This window comes from Piliocolobus tephrosceles, chromosome 16 (assembly GCF_002776525.5).
Source record: "Piliocolobus tephrosceles isolate RC106 chromosome 16, ASM277652v3, whole genome shotgun sequence".
Classification (NCBI taxonomy): domain Eukaryota; kingdom Metazoa; phylum Chordata; class Mammalia; order Primates; family Cercopithecidae; genus Piliocolobus; species Piliocolobus tephrosceles.
The window spans coordinates 48,035,113-48,053,818 of record NC_045449.1 but is presented as its reverse complement, the minus strand read 5'-3'; the positions used below and the strand labels follow the sequence as shown (position 1 = coordinate 48,053,818).

Sequence of the window (18,706 nt, the reverse complement as noted above, 5' to 3'; positions counted from 1 at the left end):
CACGCCCCTCCATCCCGGGTTTTTCAGTGTGAAACTCCCTCCTCTGCTTCTTTCCCCGCCAAGCCCCGCCCCATCGTGTCGAGCCCCCCAAGACTCCGCCTAGCTCGCCCTCCTGGCCACCGCGGCAGCCAATAGCTGAGAGCCTGATTTGCAGGGCGGCGCGGGGGAGCGGCGGAGGGCAGGGGGCGGGACCAGGCGACCTCCTAAATCAAAGTTGGGCGGCGAGGACTGGGCGGAGGGGCCGCCGGGTGCCGGGCTGGGGCCGGCGGGGGAGGGGAGGGGATGGGGGGCGGGCGCAGAGGACGGCGGAACCGGCCGGACACGGACAGCTCCTTGGCTCCCTCCCTCAGCTCATCCCCGCCGCCCCACTTCCCTCCTCCCCGCGCTGCGAGCAGCATCCTCTGCAGACCCTCGGTCCTCGCGCCTGGGGTCGTCCGGCTCCTGCGGCTCGGCGTGGTCGCCTCGCCTCGCCCGCCACCCGGGCAACTTTCTCCGCCTGCGCCCGCGGGTTGGGGGCTGCCGTGCCCGAGGCTAACTGGGGGCAGCCTCTGGAGAAGGGCTTCGGAGTCCCGGAAACGCCCGCCATCCGCAGCCTGCCCTCGGCGGGCCTGCCGTCGGATCTCGGCACCCGCTCCTCCCCTCTCTCCGAACCATGACCGAGATGAGCGAGAAGGAGAACGAACCGGATGACGCGGCCACTCACAGTCCCCCAGGGACCGTCTCCGCACTCCAGGAAACCAAGGTAACTTGGGGGGCGCGAGGCCTGTCCCCGCCCCGTGCGCCCCGGACCCGGGCGCCCTCTTCCCGGCGGGGTCCTCCTGTGGGCCCGGGCGTCCTAGGGTCGCGGTCGCGAGGCCCGCGTGACCACTGAGGCTCTGCGCCGCTCCCGGGGGGAGGAGTGGGTTGGCGACGAAGGGCCACGAAGACCCCCCAATCACACCAGCACCGCACGCCCGCGCGCGCCATCGCGACCTTCCGGGGAGGCGGCCACTGGTCTTCGTTGGAGAGATGGGCGCAGCGAGGCCGGAGGGCGCGCGTGGAGCGGTGCGGGCGGGGTACGCGCCCGGCTGTGCGTGCGAGGCGCACCCTCCAGCGGCCGCCGGGTCCCAGTCCCGGGCTCAGTCCGCGCCTCTGTCCTCGCTGGTGTCTCTGAATTTGTCTCTACAACCTGCGTGTCTGTGTCTTGGTGTCTCTGTGTGCGTCTCTCCCCGTCTCTCCCGGCGTCTCCTGGTGTTTATCTCCGCGTCTCAGCGTGTCCCTCCCTGCCCCTCCGCAGTCCTGCATTCCCCGCTCCTAGCCCGGTTGGGCTCGGGGAAGCGAGGCCGCGACCGGGGGTGCGCAGCTGCGGAGTCCGCGCGGGGGCCTGCGGCAGCGCCCGCCGTCGGTCACGGGTGGGGACGGGGGCCTGCGGTTGTGGCTCCAGACCAGAAAGACAGGCAGCCCCACTCCCCACCACAGGAGCGGGACCAGGGGATGGGAAAGGGTAGAAGCAAAAAGAGAAGTAATTGTAATTAATGAATGTCATCATTAACCGTAATTATGGATGATTGTTACTCCTGCGGGAGTCACCCTGAATAAATTACTCCCCGCGAAGGCGGGCGGAGCCCAGACTCCTGGCGCTGAAAGTGGGGGGGAGGCCGCCGCTCACACTCAGCACTCCCCCCAACTCTAATCCGTCTGCTCCCTTCCCAAGTTCTAGGTGCTGGCGACTGGCCCGCGAGAAGTTCGGTTTCTGCGGGAGTAACCTGAGCGGGTCTGGGGATGGGGCAGAAAAGGCTGTGCCAAGGGCGCGCGCCCTGCCCCCTCCCAGACTTCAGGCCAAGACCTCCTCCCTCCCCCTTTCCCGGGTATTTTGTTCCCATCCTGCTCCTGTTCTCCAGAGGCGAAAGGGGACAGTGAGGACCAGAAATGATGGGAGCCTGGGCTCCGGAGGCATGGCTCGCTCTCTGGGCTTCTTCCCGCTGTCCCCCTTCCTCCTTCTTCCATCTTGACCATCGGCAGGAGCTGAGGTTAATTCAAGGTCAAGGTCATCCAGGGAGTGACTGGGAGGAGGAGGCCGTAGGGTCAGGGTGGACTCTGGCAGAGGCACCCCAGGAAGCCCCCATCCTACACCAGGGGACCCAGCGGGTCTCCACGTTCAAGTCTTCACATGCACACCTGACCCTCTCTTGCCCCATTCTAAAAACGAGACTTTGGTCTGTCAGGCCACAGCTGACTCCCCTTTAGAGAGCCAAGTCTAGTCTCTCCTGGGAAAGGACTAAGATGTTTGGGTGGGAGGATATTGCTTGGAATATTTGTGACAACTTCTGTCAAGCAGAGGGTCTGGGAGCTGAACCTCCCCTAAGTCCAATGCCCCTGACCTCGGTTGCCCTCTAGTCACCCTGGGAAGACATACACAGTCCCCCTGCTTGCCTCCAGGGCACTGGGGGCCTTCCCAGGCCCTGCCCTGTTTCCCACACGGAGGCCTGTCCTCTCCAGCCCCCTCTGTGGGAGCTCTGGAAGGTGGGCAGGAGTGCAGGGTAGTGCTGCCTCAGTACTCCAGGAAGCTGCCTGCTCAGCTGTGTGGGGAGGGGAGGTCAAGGCCTGCAGATCGGCACCTCTCGGTCTTCCCAGGTCAGGACCCTCCAACTTTGTCACCTCTGGGTCTGAGCTTGGAATCCAAGGACCAGGGGAGGGGAGGGGTTACACCTCTGATCAGGCCCCTCTGTGCCAGGCCAGCTGGAGCCCTGGCCCTCCACCCCTCCCCTATACATCACACTTGTGAAGGATTCTGCACTAACACAGACTGGGCTATGGGTTGGGTTGGGGGTATTCAGCAGGGCAGAGGTGGGCAGAGCGAGAACTCAGAACCCCTGCTAGCCTTCTTCCATCCCGCACCTCAGCCTGGCCCAAAGAAGCTCCTGTCTCCAGACTGTGTGGGTGGAGGAGATGGAAGACAGTGCGGTTGGGTGCTGCCCACCCAGCTCAGTGTGAGGCAGGTACAACAGAGGGGGCCAGTGCCCATTAGGCAGTGATGCCAACATTCCAGGCTTATTCATCAGTGTTGTTGCCCCCTGGGAATCGCTGGCTAGCCTCCTGCTTGCCCCCAGGCTGAATCAGCCCTGCATCCAAGCCACTCAACAACCCTCCTAGTGAGTCCTCCTTCTCTCTTGGTCTCCATCCCTTCTTACCACATAGGGCCTGCCCATCACCCTTTGTTGCCACCGCTGGGAGGACCACCCCATGCCATCTCTGCTCTGAGTCAGCTTGCACCACGTCCGCCACCACCCACTACCAGATGCCTCATGCCCTTTCAGGAGATGCTGTGGGGAACTGAGGAAATAAGGGGCCGTCCAGAGTACGGGGAGGTGGGGAGGAAACAGGCAGGCCTGGCCCTGTCTCTGGGAGGGGGTTCAGAAGAACAGACTCGGTGGTCCAGGCTCTAAGCTGGACAAACTCTGGGTGAATTGGGAGGGAGGAGTGACCAGGCAGGTCCACTTGCCAACGTACGTGTCAGCTTCTCCCCATGCCAGAGAATGGGTCCCAGGGAAGTGAGGGCACCAAAAATATAGTGAGGGGAAGAGGTGGGAAAAGGTCCTCTCCAGGAATGAGGAGGCCCAGGAGCAGGAATACCTGGCCTGGCTAAGCCAAAATGTGGTTTGGGTAGCCAAGCCAGACGTCTCTGGAGTGGGCAGGCATCAAGTCATTTGGCAGAGATGCCCCAACCCAGACCTGTAGCCACAGTCTGACATTTGCCAGCCACCCCAGGTGGCATGTCATTCCTTCCCGCTTCTCCACCGCCCACCCCCCCCCGCCGGGATCTGGGGCTCACAGCCAAGCCAGGGAGTCGGCCGGCAGAGTCGGGGCTGCCCTGGTACCCTGGAACATTCTGTTCCAGAGGCCTCTGGTACCCAGCAGAGGTGGCTCTTGGCACTGAGACTAGGGGGCACCAGGAAAGGATACAGCCTGAAGGGTAGGGAGACTTGGAACCTCCTCCAATGATGATTACTATGGAAACAAGGGCCTGGGGATGGGGGGAACATGATTGATGATGTCTTCAAATATTTGAAGGGCTGAAGTGTATGAGAGGGAGTAGCCCTTTCTGGAGCCAAGGGAGGAACAGGGCTGATAGGCGAAAATCCCAGGGAGGCAGCTTTCAGCTCTATATAGGGAAGCACTTTCCGGCGATTGGAGCTGCCCAAAGATGGAATGACTGTCCCAAGAGAATACTTGCTTCCCATCACAAGAGGTGACCAACTCTTGAGAGGGGATATGGCCAGGGCATCTCAGGGTGATAAGTTGGAGTCTGCTCTAGGTGGCCAGTCTTCCAGGTCCCTTCTCACCCTAAACTCTCTGATTGACCTGGTGGACAAGCCCCTGGCACAGCTGAGAGGTGAGGGTGAGGGCCCAGGCAGGGCCCAGTGCAGCAGGATGCTCCTGGTGCTTTGGACTCAGTAGCCGGAGCTGCCGGTTCAAGTCCTGGCTCTGCTGTTTACCAGCTGAGGACTCCTGGGTAGGTGATTTAACCCTTATGAGCCTCAGTTCCTCATCTGAAAAGTGGGACAGTTATTATCACTACCTCCAAGGGCAGCATCAGGATTAATGAGATGCTGCATATAAAGTGCTAGCTCAATTCCAGTGTTCTGACCACGACAGCCCCTCAGAGATGTAAGTTTCTGGGGATATTTGGACCTAGAGCCTTGTATTGCTTAGAGAGTGTCTAGTCTTGGCCGGGCGTGGTGGCTCATGCCTGTAATACCAGCACTTTGGGAGGCCGAGGTGGGTGGATCACAAGGTCAGGAGTTTGAGACCAGCCTGGCCAATATGGTGAAACCCCATCTCTACTAATAAAAATACAAAAAATTAGCCGGATGTGGTGACAGGCGCCTGTAATCCCAGTTACTTGGGAGGCTGAGGCAGGAGAATCGCTTGAACATGGGAAGTGGAGGTTACAGTGAGCCGAGACCGCGCCACTGCGCTCCAGCGTAGGCAACAGAGCGAGACTCCATCTCAAAAAAATAAATAAAGGAGTATCTAGTCTTCCCGGTCGGGCGCAGTGGCTCATGCCTGTAATCCCAGCACTTTGGGAGGCCAAGGTGGGCAGATCACATGAGGTCAGGAGTTTGAGACCAGCCTGGCCAACATGGTGAAACCCCATCTCTACTAAAAATAAAAAAGTAGTTGGGTGTGGCAGCACGCGCCTGTAGTCCCAACTACTGGGGAGGCTGAGGCAAGAGAATGGCTTGAACCCGGGAGGCGGAGTTTGCAGTGAGCGGAGATCATACCATTGCACTCCAGCCTGGGTGACAGAGTGAGACTCCATCCAAAAAAAAAAAAAAGGGTATCTAGGCTTCCCTCTTGGATGTGGGGAAACTGAGGTTCAGAGAGAAGAAGTGAGGTGATTTGCCTTCAGGTAGCAGGTTTAGTTTTGCCCCCAGCCCCAGCACATCCTCCAGCGACCCTGTGTGCTCCATGCCTGAGGTCCCTGGACAGAACAGTGGATGGTTCACCTGCCTCTAGGGGCCCATCTGAGCCCCCAGAGCCACACTCAGCCCTGGCTGGCCCAGAGCCTGAACTGGGCTGGGTTTTGTGTTCTCATTAATTGTCTCTCCAGCCTTCCACCTCTGCTCCAAGGCCCAGGCATCTGGGGCCTGGAGCTTTGCTTCTCATAGATACACAAAGAAGCCCACAGTGCTATCCAGGAAGCTGGGTTTGGAAGGCATTGAGCACTTCAGTGTGCCAGACACCCCAGGGCTTTGGCCTCCCAGCTGGCATACCAGAGCCTGCCTTGTGCCTACACATCCCCTCTGCTTCCCCCTCTGTCTTGCTGCCTGCTGGCCTCCCGGAGGCTGGAGGGGCCACCACTTCCATCCCCTTGGCAGGGTGGCCAGGCAGGCAGCCATGGCACATAGGCTGCCCAGCGTGCCAGCTGGGAACCCTGGCCAAGTCCCTCTGCCTGGAGCCAGGCTGCTGGCCCCTGTTTCTGTCTCTGGTAGAAAGGAGTGGGCAGGGGTAAGGCAGCCCTCAATGGGAAGGGAGACGGCCAAGGCTCTGGGTCAAGAGATTTCCAGACCTGTCTCTGGGAAGACTCAGTAGGCTGTGTTTGAGTGAGAGGTGGAAATAGCTCTGGCCTCACTGCAGAATCGACCCTGCCCTCCAGAATGTAGGGTCCACGGGGAGTCCAGCAGCTGGCTTATGGATTCACCAAAGGCCGCTGACTGAGCACCTACTGTGTGCTGAGAGCCTGCGTGGGGATTTGAAGCCAGCAACTGTGCCCGTCCTCAAGGGGCTCACGATCTCCTGGGGGCGTGAGAAAAATAACAAGCATCACCTGAGCGGAGGCTATGGTGGAAGTTGGGCTGGATGCAGCGGACACCAGAGGAGGGAGTGGGTCATGAGACAGAATTCCTGCAGAAGACAGTTTCCTGGAGGAGGAAGGGCCAGTGGAAGCACATTGGCAGCATAAAGAGGGTATGGACTGAGTGAGGCAGAGAAGAGGACAAACATGTCAAAAGCTCAGAGGCATAAAAACATGGATGAGTTCGAGAATCCTCATTTCTGGGCTGTAGAGGCACAGGTTGGAAGGATAGGTTTGGCCAAGTTGCAAGGAGAGTCTCATGGCTGGGGCGAGAGCCTTGGACGGTGTCCTGAGGAGCCAGGAAGGGTTTTTAGCAGGGTCAGGCATCACCCCGCAACAGCTGTATGGAGGGCAGGTGGAAGCAGGGGGCTGGAAGGGAGGCTGTGGCCTTGAAGCAGGCTGAGGCATAAGGGCCTGAACTAAGGGCTGTGAGGTGATGAATCGATGGGAGGGCAGGGCTAGAGAGACGTTCTTGGGGGAGAATCAGTCCCAAGGATGAGGGTCTGGGACGACCACTCCTCACCCCCCACCAGCCTGTTCGAGAACACAGGTGGATTCTACGTTGCCCAGGCTGGTCTCCAACTCTTTGGCTCAAGCGATTCCCTCCGGCCTCAGCCTCCCAGAGTGCTGAGATTATAGGCAGGAGCCACCACACCGCGCCTATTTTTATTTTTTTTCCTAAACTTGAGTAAATGGTACACCCATGCAACAAAATACTTTGTAGCCATAAAAAAGAATGAAGAATCTATTTATGTATGGATATGGAATGATTTCCAAGATTTACTGTTTATGAAAAAAAACAAGGCACAGGAAATGTAGTATACTACCATTTCTTCAAGGAAAAATAGAACTAAACCTCTTCAACTTGTTTCTATCCAATTTCACATAAAAGTCTATATTTCTTTTGAAAAATTAGAAAACCTGGCAACACTGGGCTGGCCTCATAGACAAGCCTTAATTGGCTTGAGGAGATCTGCAGCTACTCCCTGGCCATCCGGTGTGCCACAGTCCCCACCACTCTTGATTGCCAGAACTCTTTTCTCCGCGGAGGTCATCCACCTGGCTCTTGTGGCACCTGTGACTGCGAAGCATTGTCAGGACCTGGGGAGCCTCTCTCTTGCTGTTTCATTTCGCTCCGGCCCTTAGTCCCCATGCTGCTGCTGCTGCTGCCACCCCTACCTCCAGAGACACCCTGAGGGGAAGCCCACCGTGGCCAGCCCCCTCTAGGCTCCCACTCACAGCTCCCTCTTCTTCTCAGCTCCAGCGATTCAAGCGCTCCCTCTCCCTCAAGACCATCCTCCGAAGTAAGAGTGTAGAGAACTTCTTCCTTCGCTCGGGCTCTGAGCTCAAGTGCCCCACCGAGGTGCTGCTGACACCCCCAACCCCACTGCCCCCTCCCTCCCCACCACCCACAGCCTCGGACAGGGGCCTGCCCACCCCATCCCCCTCCCCGTGCCCAGTCCCACGGCCCCTGGCAGCGCTCAAACCAGTGAGGCTGCACAGCTTCCAGGAACATGTCTTCAAGCGAGCCAGCCCTTGTGAGCTGTGCCATCAGCTCATCGTCGGTAGGTGCCCGGGCACTGAGACGGCCAAGGGGAGGGGCCGGTGTGGGTGCTGGGGAGTGGGCCCATGTTGCTGCCCAATATATTATTGGGTTCTTGCTGTTCAGGGGCCCCAATACTAACTGTGCTTTTTTTTTTTTAGACAGAGTCTTGCTCTGTCTCCCAGGCTGGAGTGCAGTGACGTGATCTTGGTTCACTGCAACCTCCACCTCCCTGGTTCAAGGGATCCTCCTGCCTCAGCCTCTGGAGTAGCTGGGACTACAGGCACATACTACCATGCCTGGCTAATTTTGAATTTTATTTGTAGAGGTAGGGTTGTGCCATGTTGCTGAGGCTGGTCAAACCCTGGGCTCAAGCAATCCATCCGCCTCAGCCTCCCAAAGTGCTGGGATTACAGGCGTGAGCCATTGCACCCACCCCTAACTGTGCCTCTTACCCCAGGCAGAGAAAGGAGCACCTCCAGGGGTGGCAGTATACTCAGTGTCACTGCTGCGTTTACTAACGACTCTGGCTTCCGTGCTCCCTCATACTCTGTGTGAGGAGTAGGTGCTGGGCCTCAATGCTGGCACGAGAATGCCCAACCCTTGTTCTCCTCATGCCATAACGTGTCCCTCCTTTGCCCTTTGCCCATGGGGGTGTCCTCAATTGTTGAACCCAAATTCTTCCTAGGAAACTCCAAGCAGGGCTTGCGATGTAAGACGTGCAAAGTCAGCGTCCACCTCTGGTGCTCTGAGGAGATCTCCCACCAGCAATGCCCAGGCAAGACGGTGAGTCAACCCAAGCAGAGATGGCCAACTGAGTGCTGCCAGTACTGTCACATGGGGGAGTGAGTCTCCCTCAGGGCTGCTTCTTCCTGTGGGGTGGGCCCTGGGCTTGGGAAGGACCAAGTTCTCCATGGGCCATGACCTCCTCAAACCCTCCGTGCCTTCTCTTGCCATAGTCCACCTCCTTCCGCCGCAACTTCAGCTCCCCTCTCCTGGTGCATGAGCCGCCACCAGCCTGTGCCACAAGCAAAGAGTCCCCACCAGCTGGTGAGTGCCGCTGTCACTGCCCTGGCCGCTGTCCCTGCTCCCACTGTGGTGTGATGAGAAATCAACATCCCTGATCATCCTGGCCAACACGGTGAAACCCCATCTCTACTAAAAATACAACAAATTAGCTAGGCGGGGTGGTGGGCATCTGTGGTCCCAGCTACTTGGGAGGCTGAGGCAGGAGAATTGCTTGAATCCAGCAGGTGAAGGTTGCAGTGAGCCAAGATTACGCCACTGCACTCCAGCCTGTGCTACAGAGCGAGAGTCCGTCTTAAAAAAAAAAAAAAAGAAAGAAAGAAAGAAACATTTCTGAGATGGGTACCTGAGTCACGTTGGCACAGACAGTTCTTGGCTCTCCTACCATTTCCCTTCTCTGGATGCTCCTGTCCTGAATTTGGGGTTCATTCATTCATTCATTCATTCAGTCATCATTCCTTCAACAAGCACTTTATTAAGCACATACTAAGTGCCAGGCACAGTGCTAGACTCTGAGACACAGTAGTGAAGAAGGTGGAATTTATTGTCTAGTAAAGGAGATAGGACTGAAATGGACAGTCAGGCAAATCATCAATCAATCACCATCAGTGTGAGTGCCTTAAGTGGGGAAGATAGGGAATAGAGCATAGAATGTGTGCTGACAGCTGGGTGTGGTGGCTCGTACCTGTAATACCAGCTACTTGGGAGCCTGAGGCAGGAGGATTGCTTGAGCCCAGGAGTTGCAGTCCAGCCTAGGCAACATGGTGAGACCCTGTCTATAAATTAAGAGAAAAGAAAAAGCTCGCTGTCTTCATCTGCAAAATCAGGGAAGACTTCCCAGAAATGTGAAGGATGAGGCACGAGGGGTTCATCCATTTAGGATCTGGAAAGACTGGTGTGGGGTAGAAGGAAGCCTGAGAAAGGAAGGACAGGGAATTAAAGAAAGGGCAAAGTGCAGAGTGTGGTGGCTCACACCTGTAATCCCAGCACTTTGGGAGGCCGAGGTGGGCGGATCACAATGTCAGGAGTTTGAGACCAGCCTGACCAACATGGTGAAAGCTCGTCTCTACTAAAAATACAAAAATTAGCTGGGCATGGTGGCATGCACCTGTAATCCCAGCTACTCAGGAGACTGAGGCAGGAGAATCAGGAGATGGAGGCTGCAGTGAGTGGAGATCAAGCCACTGCACTCCAGCCTGGGCAATAAAGTGAGACTGCGTCTCAAAAAAAAAAAAAAAAAGAAAGAAAGAAGAAGAAAAAGAAAAAAAGAAAGGGCAAAGTGGCTGGGGCTGAGGGAGGACGATGGAGCAGGGCTGTAAAGAGACCATGGGTACAACTGGGCACGGTGGCTCAGGCCTGTATTCTCAGCACTTTGGGAGGCCAAGGAGGACGGATCACTTGAGGTCAGGAGTTCAAGGCTAGCCTGGCAAACATGGTGAAACCCCATCTCTACTAAAAATGTAAAAAAAATTAGCCGGAGGTAGTGGCAGGCACCTGTAATCCCAGCTGAGGCAGGAGAATTGCTTGAACCTGGGAGGCGGAGGTTGCAGTGAGCCGAGATCGTCCCATTGCTCTCCAGCCTGTGCAGCAGAGTGAGACTCCATCTCAAAAAAAAAAAAAAAAAAGAGAGACCATGGGTACGAGGCTTTGGGGTCCATTTTGGGGTAGTCTTTTGGACTTTCTTCTAAAGGCAATTTGTGTGTTTCTACAAAAGCGTTCTGGCTGCTGTGTGGATTGGCAGGGCTGGAGTGGAAGCAGGGAGACCAGTTGAAAGGCCACAGCAGTTGCTGAGAGAGAGTGGTAATGTGAATTAGACTGCTAGCAGTGGCGATGGAGACATGTGGACAGGTTGTAGGGATGCTGGGAAGGAGGACTAGGCAGTGGAGTGGCTGTAGGCAGTGAGGACAGCGAGGAGTCAAGGATGCTCCAGGTTTCTGCATGGGCACCATGGGAGGACCCGGAGCCATCTCTGGGATAAGGAAGACCTGGGAGGGACAGGTGAGGGGGCAGCTAGGGAGCTCAGCCTGGGGCATGCTGGGCCGGGACTAGAGATGCAGGGCTTCAGGGCAGAGCCAGGCCTTGAGGGTGGATGTTCCGCAGGGGCCAGTGGGAAGGTGGACCCTGTCTATGAGACCCTGCGCTATGGCACCTCCCTGGCACTGATGAACCGCTCCAGTTTCAGCAGCACCTCTGAGTCCCCGACAAGGAGCCTGGTATGGTGGGCAAAAAGGGGGTCTTTTGTGGAGGGGTGTCTGAGCATGACGGTGGGCTCCGGGGCTGAGCTCTCTCCTCTCTCTGTCCCTAGAGTGAGCGGGATGAGCTGACCGAGGATGGGGAAGGCAGCATCCGCAGCTCTGAGGAGGGGCCTGGTGACAGTGGTGAGTGGCAGTGGGCACCAGGGGCAGGAATGGGGTACAATGGAGGGTGCTCCCTGCTGCCTCTCACCCTCTCCGTCTCCCACCCCTAGCATCTCCAGTATTCACAGCCCCAGCAGAGAGTGAAGGGCCAGGACCAGAGGAGAAGAGTCCTGGACAGCAGGTGAGCCCGTACGGGCACTGGCCTGGAAGGCCAGGGTGGGAAGTGGGTGTAATTTCTCCTTGTCGTTGATTCATAGGAGGGCAAGAGCATGGTGCGTGGGGATTCACTGCTTCTTTACTTGTCCTCAGGGATGGGCAATGCCAGGATGAGAGGGCATAGGAGGCAGGAGGAGTTACCCTCCCACCCCAGCCCACTGCCCATTGCACTCATTTCTGCTGTCCCAAAGGCAGGCAGCCTCAGGGTACAGCAGGCAGAAGGGGGCTCCCCTCTCCATGCCCAGCCCAGTGCCCTTTGGGGTGGGTGAGCATAGCATGTACAAGAGTCTCAGTTCTCCCTGCCGTTGACCCAGGACTCACTGTGTCCCCTCACAGCCCCCAGGGTAGCACACTCAGAGCGAGTGGAGAGTGGGGGGAGTGAGGGTGCTGCTTTCCGGTCACCGACCCTGAGATTCTCCTGCAGCCCCCCAAAGCCACCCTGCGGAAGGATGTGGGGCCCATGTACTCCTATGTCGCACTCTACAAGTTTCTGCCCCAGGAGAACAATGATCTGGCTCTGCAGTAAGTCCCCTTTGTGACCTGGCCCCGCTGGGCAGCTCTGCGCTCCCAGATCTTGGAGCACGGTGTGAGGGGGGCTTTCAGGAACCTTCTCCTTGCATGCTTGAGGCTGCTGAGCCCAAACAGGAGCTGGAGCTGCCCAGGGTCTAAGAGTGACTCATGCTAATCTCGTGTCTCCTGCCCTCTGCCTGGGCTGCCCAGAGAGTGTCTGCTGTACCTGTAGTCACACAATGTCCTCTGAAGGCATCAATAATCCTCTCCCAGTGGGGCGAGGTGGCTCACCCAGTAATCCCAGCACTTTGGGAGGCTGAGGCTGGCAGATCACTTGAGATGAGGAGATCAAGACCAGCCTGGCCAACATGGTGAAACCCCATCTCTACTGAAAATACAAAAATTAGCCGGGCATGGTGGCAAGTGCCTGTAATCCAGTTACTTGGGAGACTGAGGCAGGAGAATGGCTTGAACCCGGGAGGCAGAGGTTGCAGTGAGCCAAGATCGTGCCACTGCACTCCAGCCTGGGCCACAGAGTGAGACTCTATCTAAAAAAAAAGGCCGGGCGCGGTGGCTCAAGCCTGTAATCCCAGCACTTTGGGAGGCCGAGACTGGCGGATCACGAGGTCAGGAGATCGAGACCATCCTGGCTAACACTGTGAAACCCCGTCTCTACTAAAAAAATACAAAAAAGCTAGCCGGGCGAGGTGGCGGGCGCCTGTAGTCCCAGCTACTCCGGAGGCTGAGGCAGGAGAATGGCGTAAACCCAGGAGGCGGAGCTTGCAGTGAGCTGAGATCCGGCCACTGCACTCCAGCCCGGGCGACAGAGGGAGACTCTGTCTTAAAAAAAAAAAAAAAAAAATCCTCTCTCCCAGCTGAGGACTGCAGGTCCCCAGGAGGTGCCCAGGGGCTGCTAGGGCGGGGAGGGGCACAACTCCCTGCTCCAAATGAGACCCTAGCTCTGTCCCCCCCAGGCCTGGAGATCGGATCATGCTGGTGGATGACTCTAACGAGGACTGGTGGAAGGTGACTTGGCAGGGTGGGGAGTGGAGGGACCCTGGTAGGCACCCCAGCAGCCCCCACCCCCAATAGGCACTGCCCCCACCTTCTCTGCAGGCCCCAAAGACAACCTCTCCTCCAACCACTGGTCCCAGCCAAAACTAGGACCAACCCTTGGGACATCCTCTCAGTTATGACTCTCCTTGTCCCAGCCTTGTCCCTCTGCTCACCTCATGCCATTCCTGGCCCAGAAGCCACCTGGGTGGGGGCTGGAATACAGAGAGCCCCAGATCTGGAGGATGATGGCGTTGGCGCTGAGTGGGAACCGGGTCTTGAGAAAGCAGTGGTGGGCAGCAGGGGTGGGGTGTGGCGTGGGTGCTCATTGCCAACCTCATCCCCAGGGCAAGATCGGCGACCGGGTTGGCTTCTTCCCAGCTAATTTTGTGCAACGGGTGAGGCCAGGCGAGAATGTCTGGCGCTGCTGCCAACCCTTCTCCGGGAACAAGGAACAGGGTTACATGAGCCTCAAGGAAAACCAGGTGAGGGCCTGAGGCCCAGCCCAGGCCCTATGGCGGAGGGAGGGAGTGGGTGGGGGAGACAGGCTGCGGTGTGGGGGCAAATGTTTTCCAGGAGGAGGCTGATCCTGGCAGCTGGGGGGAAAGTGAGTTAGAAAGAAAGGGTTGCAGGGCCCTCCTGCCAGCCCCTGTTGGGGAATTTGGGCTGGTGACCGACAGAGACAGGAGACTGAATGACATTAGAGGGGCTTGGGTTAGAGCAGGAGCACTGGATTCAGAGTCTAAAGCTCAGGTTTGAATGCTAGCTCTGGCTTTTTGTGTAATTTGAGGCAAGTCCTTTTCCCTCCCCCCGCTCTGTGATGGGGGTGAGGCAGGGCAGTACTCTCCAAGGTCAGCCCTGAAGCACTGCTTGGCACCTGCTGATGTCCTGGTCTTGCTGCTGAGGCCTCTACACTTGTGGGATCTGGTCCCATCACTCCAGCAAAGGGCTCTATCCACATCTGACACTGGTCCCATCATCCCCCAGGGTGGGTCCCCTGGGGGCCATGGGCAGGACTCAGGGCCAGGGCTGCAGGCCATGCCAGGCCTCAGCTCCTTGTCTCTCTGGCTCAGATCTGTGTGGGCGTGGGCAGAAGCAAGGATGCGGACGGCTTCATCCGCGTCAGCAGTGGCAAGAAGCGGGGCCTGGTGCCAGTCGACGCCCTGACCGAGATCTGAGAGGAGCCAAGGGAACCCAGATGCCACCCTTGCCCATGCCTGGAACTTGCTTCTGGCCAGGAAGGGGATCAGGCCCCCTTGTCCACTCCATACCCTTCCTCCCTCTTTCTCTCTCCTAATTGCCACTTACTGTGGCTTAGGAGACTTCTGTACTGAGGAAGATTTTATTTCTTGGGTGGGGTGCCCTGAGTGGGTTGATCCTCTTGGACTTGGCAGGGATGGGGTGGGGTGGGAGGGAATGAGGAAGCTACAGGTAGGTCCACCCAGCGCCCAGGCACCCCAGTCCACTTGCCGGGCTGAGTCCAGCCCTGAGGAAGGTTCCTGGGGAATTTCTTTGCTGCTTCTCCCAGGCTTCCCCTGCCAACACCACCTGCGCATGCCTGGTACACCCCTCTCCCCACAGAGCCTCTGCTTGGGTCTATGTGTGTGTGACCGTGCATCTGCTCCTTTGCAAGTGGGGTCTTGGGAGCAGGCCTTTTTGTGTCCTCGGCCCTCCACCCTAGGTGGGGAGGGGACCCAGGGCCATAGGAAAGTCCTGAGTCCACCTCCTGGTCTCCACCTCTGTCATTCCGTCAATTCTCAGGAAAGTTTTGCAGGAATCTCTCCCATTACTTGAAACCTGGGCCGACAGAGGAGGGGAAGGCTGAGGTCCCTGGAAGGTGTGACAAATCAAAGACTGTCCCTTAAGTAGAAAACCCAAGAGCTGGCCAGGTGTGGTGGCTCATGCCTGTAATCCCAGCACTTTGGGAGGCTGAGGTCGGTGGATCATCCGAGGTCAGGAGTTCAAGACCAGTCTGGTCAACATGGTGAAACCCCGTCTCTACTAAAGGTACAAAAATTAGCCAGGCATGATGCGGATCTGCCTGTAATCGCAGCTACTCCAGAGGCTGAGGCAAGAGAGAATCACTTGAACCCAGGAGGCGGAGGTTTCAGTGAGGCGAGATTGCGCCATTGCCCTCCAGCCTGGGCAACAGAGCAAGACTCTGGCTCAAAAAAAAAAAAAAAAAAAAAGAAAGAAAGAAAGAAAAAAAGAAAATAAAACCCAAGAGCTACCTGGACACACGAAAACCCAACTGAGAACAAAACCCTGGCCCATGCTTGGTCAAAGCAAACCCATTTCACTGTCAGGACCCCTGGTCACACAGGAACCACCCGCCAGGGAAGCCTGTGACTGTCAGTTCCTGTCCCAGGCTTTGCCCAGCTGCCCCAGGAGTCCAACCCTCTGGGCTGACTTTTCTCCCGGTTCTCTCCAGGCTCTGCAGGAGACAGGGCAGGTGCTGCAGGAGCCCCTTTGCTGGCTTTATCTGCTCCCTTGTTCTGGACACAGAGCCCTGGGAAAAAGACGGGTGGAAGACAGACAAGGAAGGTGGAATGTTCTGTTTGGCCACCAGGAATGGGGTGGGTGGGCATACACAGAGAGGACCCCTCTCTTAATACAGGCTGCTTTTCTCGGTGCCAACCTCCCTCCCCCAAGCTCAGATCCTCCTCTTATGCCCTTGATTGTGCCAGCCCATGCCACCCCCATCCTGGGCACAGTTACACCCTCCCATGCAGTGGGAGAGACACAGACCCTTCTATCCAAAGGCCCCTGCCCCACTTCTCCCCCGCAAAGCGGGGTCTCAAGCCACACTGCCCTGTTTGCTGCCATGAGGCCCCCCCCCAGCAATATCCCAGGGGCGGGCCCAATGCCCACTGTACATGAGGCTGCATGATGGGTCTGGGGCCTTGCTGAGCCCCCAGACACCTAATTAAATGTTTCTTGTCCCAGCCCATCTTCTCTGTGTCTCTCACTGGGACAGAGGAAGGAAAGGGGCGGGGAGGTGGGGAGTGGGGTCTGGGGATACTGAGAGGGACAAGGCTGAGGGTGGAAGGATTCCTCCATCTCTGAAAGAAGGGGTGCTGGGCAGGCGGCAACATGGCAGGGGTCCCAGGCCTTATCCCCTTCCTCCAGCAGCCCCAGGAGGGTGGGGTCTGGGGAGAGCCGAAAGGGGACCTGAGGAAAGTGGGAGGAGGTCTGGGGACGCTGGAGGGAAACGGCTTGGGTCTGCGGTCACTTTCCGCCTCCACTTGCACCTGAGTCGCGCAAGGGCGGACACACTCCGGTGCGCGAGGGCCGTCGACACCGATCTTGCTCACACCCAGAGGTGCCCTCCGAGACCGGGCGTGCCAGGCGTCTGGGAGGGCTCAGTACCCACCCGAAGTCAGCATCGCCCCCGCAGTCCCCCAAGCCGGAGACAGAAACGCTGGTGGCGGGGACAGTCGTGGCCCTTGGGGCCACGGGATGAGTCAGTCGTGCCTGTCATCAGAGCCCAGCACGGAGGGGCCGCACCCCTCCCTCCGCGCCCGCCGCCCACCGCTCTGGCAGAGCTGCCTCCTTCCCCTCCGCCTGCCCAGCCGCGTCATCGCCACGGCGAGCACGTCCCGTGCTATTTATAGGCGGAGGGGAGCGGGGCGCGAAGGAGAGGCGGGCTGCGGGGGTGCTGGGGCACTGCTGGCGCTGCCGGGATGCAGAGTGGGGGCTGTCTTTCCTGATGAGCGCCCCCTCCTCCACCGGTTCTGGTTTACAGCCCCCGCCCCCTGAGCAAGGTAGGCCAGGTGGGCCCAGACCTTGGGTCCCCTCCTTGAGCTTTCTTTGGGCCCCTTGACCCAGGGAAGGCCCTGGAGGTTGGGGTTCGAAAGAGCCAGGAAAGGAGAGTGGCCCTCCCTCCTAGGATCCCCAGCTGTGGGAGTGGAAGAAGGGGTCATAAGCCCAGTGTGAACGCTTAAAGAGAGGGAACTCGTAGATAGGCACCTACTGTGCCCAGGGAACCGTGCCAGGAACTGGATGTTACTTAATCCTCTCCAGGATCCCGGGAGGCGAGTGGGGGTGTCCTCCTCTCACAGGGAAGAACTGAGGTACAGCCAGGTTAGGTGGCTTATCCAAGGTCACACAGATTATCCAGCTCAATCCTGCCCTCTTTATACATGGGGAAACTGAGACCTGGAGTGGGCTAATGACTTGTCCAGGATCATCCAGCAAATTAGTGATCAAGCCAGTCTTGGAAACCGTGGCTTTTTCTTCTCAGTTCAGCTCTTTCCCGCCCCTGCCCTGGCTTCCTCAATGCCTTAAACCAACAAAATGGAGACAGAGACACCCTGAGACGCTGGGCCAGAGGCTCCAGGGATCAAGAGCCTGAGAGCCTTGCAGCCATGCTTTCTGCACACCCAGCTGTGTGTCTGCCACCAGCCGGCAGCTGGCCTGGACGCCTACCCCACTCCAGCCTATTTGCCGCACTGCTGAGCACAGCAGCTTTTTTGGGTGGCTGAACCCCCTGCAGCATGCTCACAGCCTAGGGCCTGGGAACAGCTGGTGCCCCATTGTAGCCTTTGCCCTCCTCTGTGCCCACTCTGGGGGTGGACGGACCAGCAACACCACTGGCCTCGGGCAAAGGATGCCTAGGAAGCCACTGGTGATGCCATCCCACCATTTGGCTCTGTTGTCTCTGACCCACATGTGCCCTTCATGCCCCCCCGCCCACAGGCTGAGCTTCACCTGGCTTGTACTGACTGTGTGGGATGAAAGTTCCCTGGACTTCGGGGAGATGCAGAAAGGGGAGGGAGTCTGGAGAGATGGATGCTGGAGGTAGGGAGAAGAGAGAATCAGCCCCTCCACGCAACCCCACCCATTTTGCCAGCACTGCTTCCTTTGGCCCCTTAAACCTTCTTCATCCCCATTCTTACCCCCTGCCCACCCAATGCCTAGGCAGATGGGGGCACCTGCTGAGGAGTACAAGGAAGGCAGCCTCAGCCTTCCTGTGCTTTGCAGGAAGCCAGCCTAGGTTAGCCCTGCCGTAGCCTCAGAGGCAGCACTGGAAGGAGGCCAGGCCCCTCTGTATTCTCTTCTTCAGCTCACAGCCCTGCAGTAGCAGCTGTGCTCAGTGCCTCTGCTGCACCCCAATCTGAGTCACACCCTCCCACGTCGGGAGACTGCAGCCCGGGAATCAGAGTCAGGCGCCAGTGTTCGTGCAGCACTGAGGTTCTGCACACCCCACTTGTGTCTGCCACCAGCCAGTAGCCAGCCTAGTCCCCCCACCCCCCCAGCCTGTTTGCCGCACTGCTGAGCACAGCAGAAGAGTCACTGGCTCCTCTGGGTCTCTGTTTCCTCCTCTAGAAAATCAAGCGTTGGGTTTGCTCAGGAATTCTTTACGTGGTGAGGGTGTGGGTCACCAGCTCCTTGAAAGAGTGTGGAATATTATTATAGGGACACTTGTATGCTCTTGAAAGAAAAAACATATATTTTTTTACCTTTTTTTTTTTTTTTCTGAGATAGTTGCCCAGGCTGGAGTGCAGTGGCTCAATCTCGGCTCACTGCAACCTTTGCCTCTTGGGTTCAAGTGATTCTCCTGCCTCAGCCTCCCGAGTAGCTGGAATTACAGGTGCACCACACCTGGCTAATTTTTGTATTTTTTTAGTAGAGCCAGGGTTTCACCATGTTGGCCAGGCTGGT

The 18,706-nt window shown here is 57.8% G+C and overlaps 1 protein-coding gene across 1 annotated transcript; it reads left to right on the top strand.

The window, feature by feature from the left end:
- The first annotated feature begins 209 nt into the window (after positions 1-209).
- On the top strand, positions 210-15,992 carry STAC2 (SH3 and cysteine rich domain 2). The gene is made up of 11 exons (XM_023204278.3): positions 210-742; positions 7,596-7,902; positions 8,569-8,666; positions 8,840-8,930; positions 11,007-11,119; positions 11,212-11,284; positions 11,374-11,444; positions 11,904-12,001; positions 12,964-13,015; positions 13,390-13,527; positions 14,116-15,992. The coding sequence occupies exons 1-11, from the start codon at positions 653-655 to the stop codon at positions 14,218-14,220; spliced, it is 1,236 nt and encodes a 411-aa protein (XP_023060046.1). The 5' UTR covers positions 210-652; the 3' UTR covers positions 14,221-15,992.
- The last annotated feature ends 2,714 nt before the right edge of the window (positions 15,993-18,706 follow it).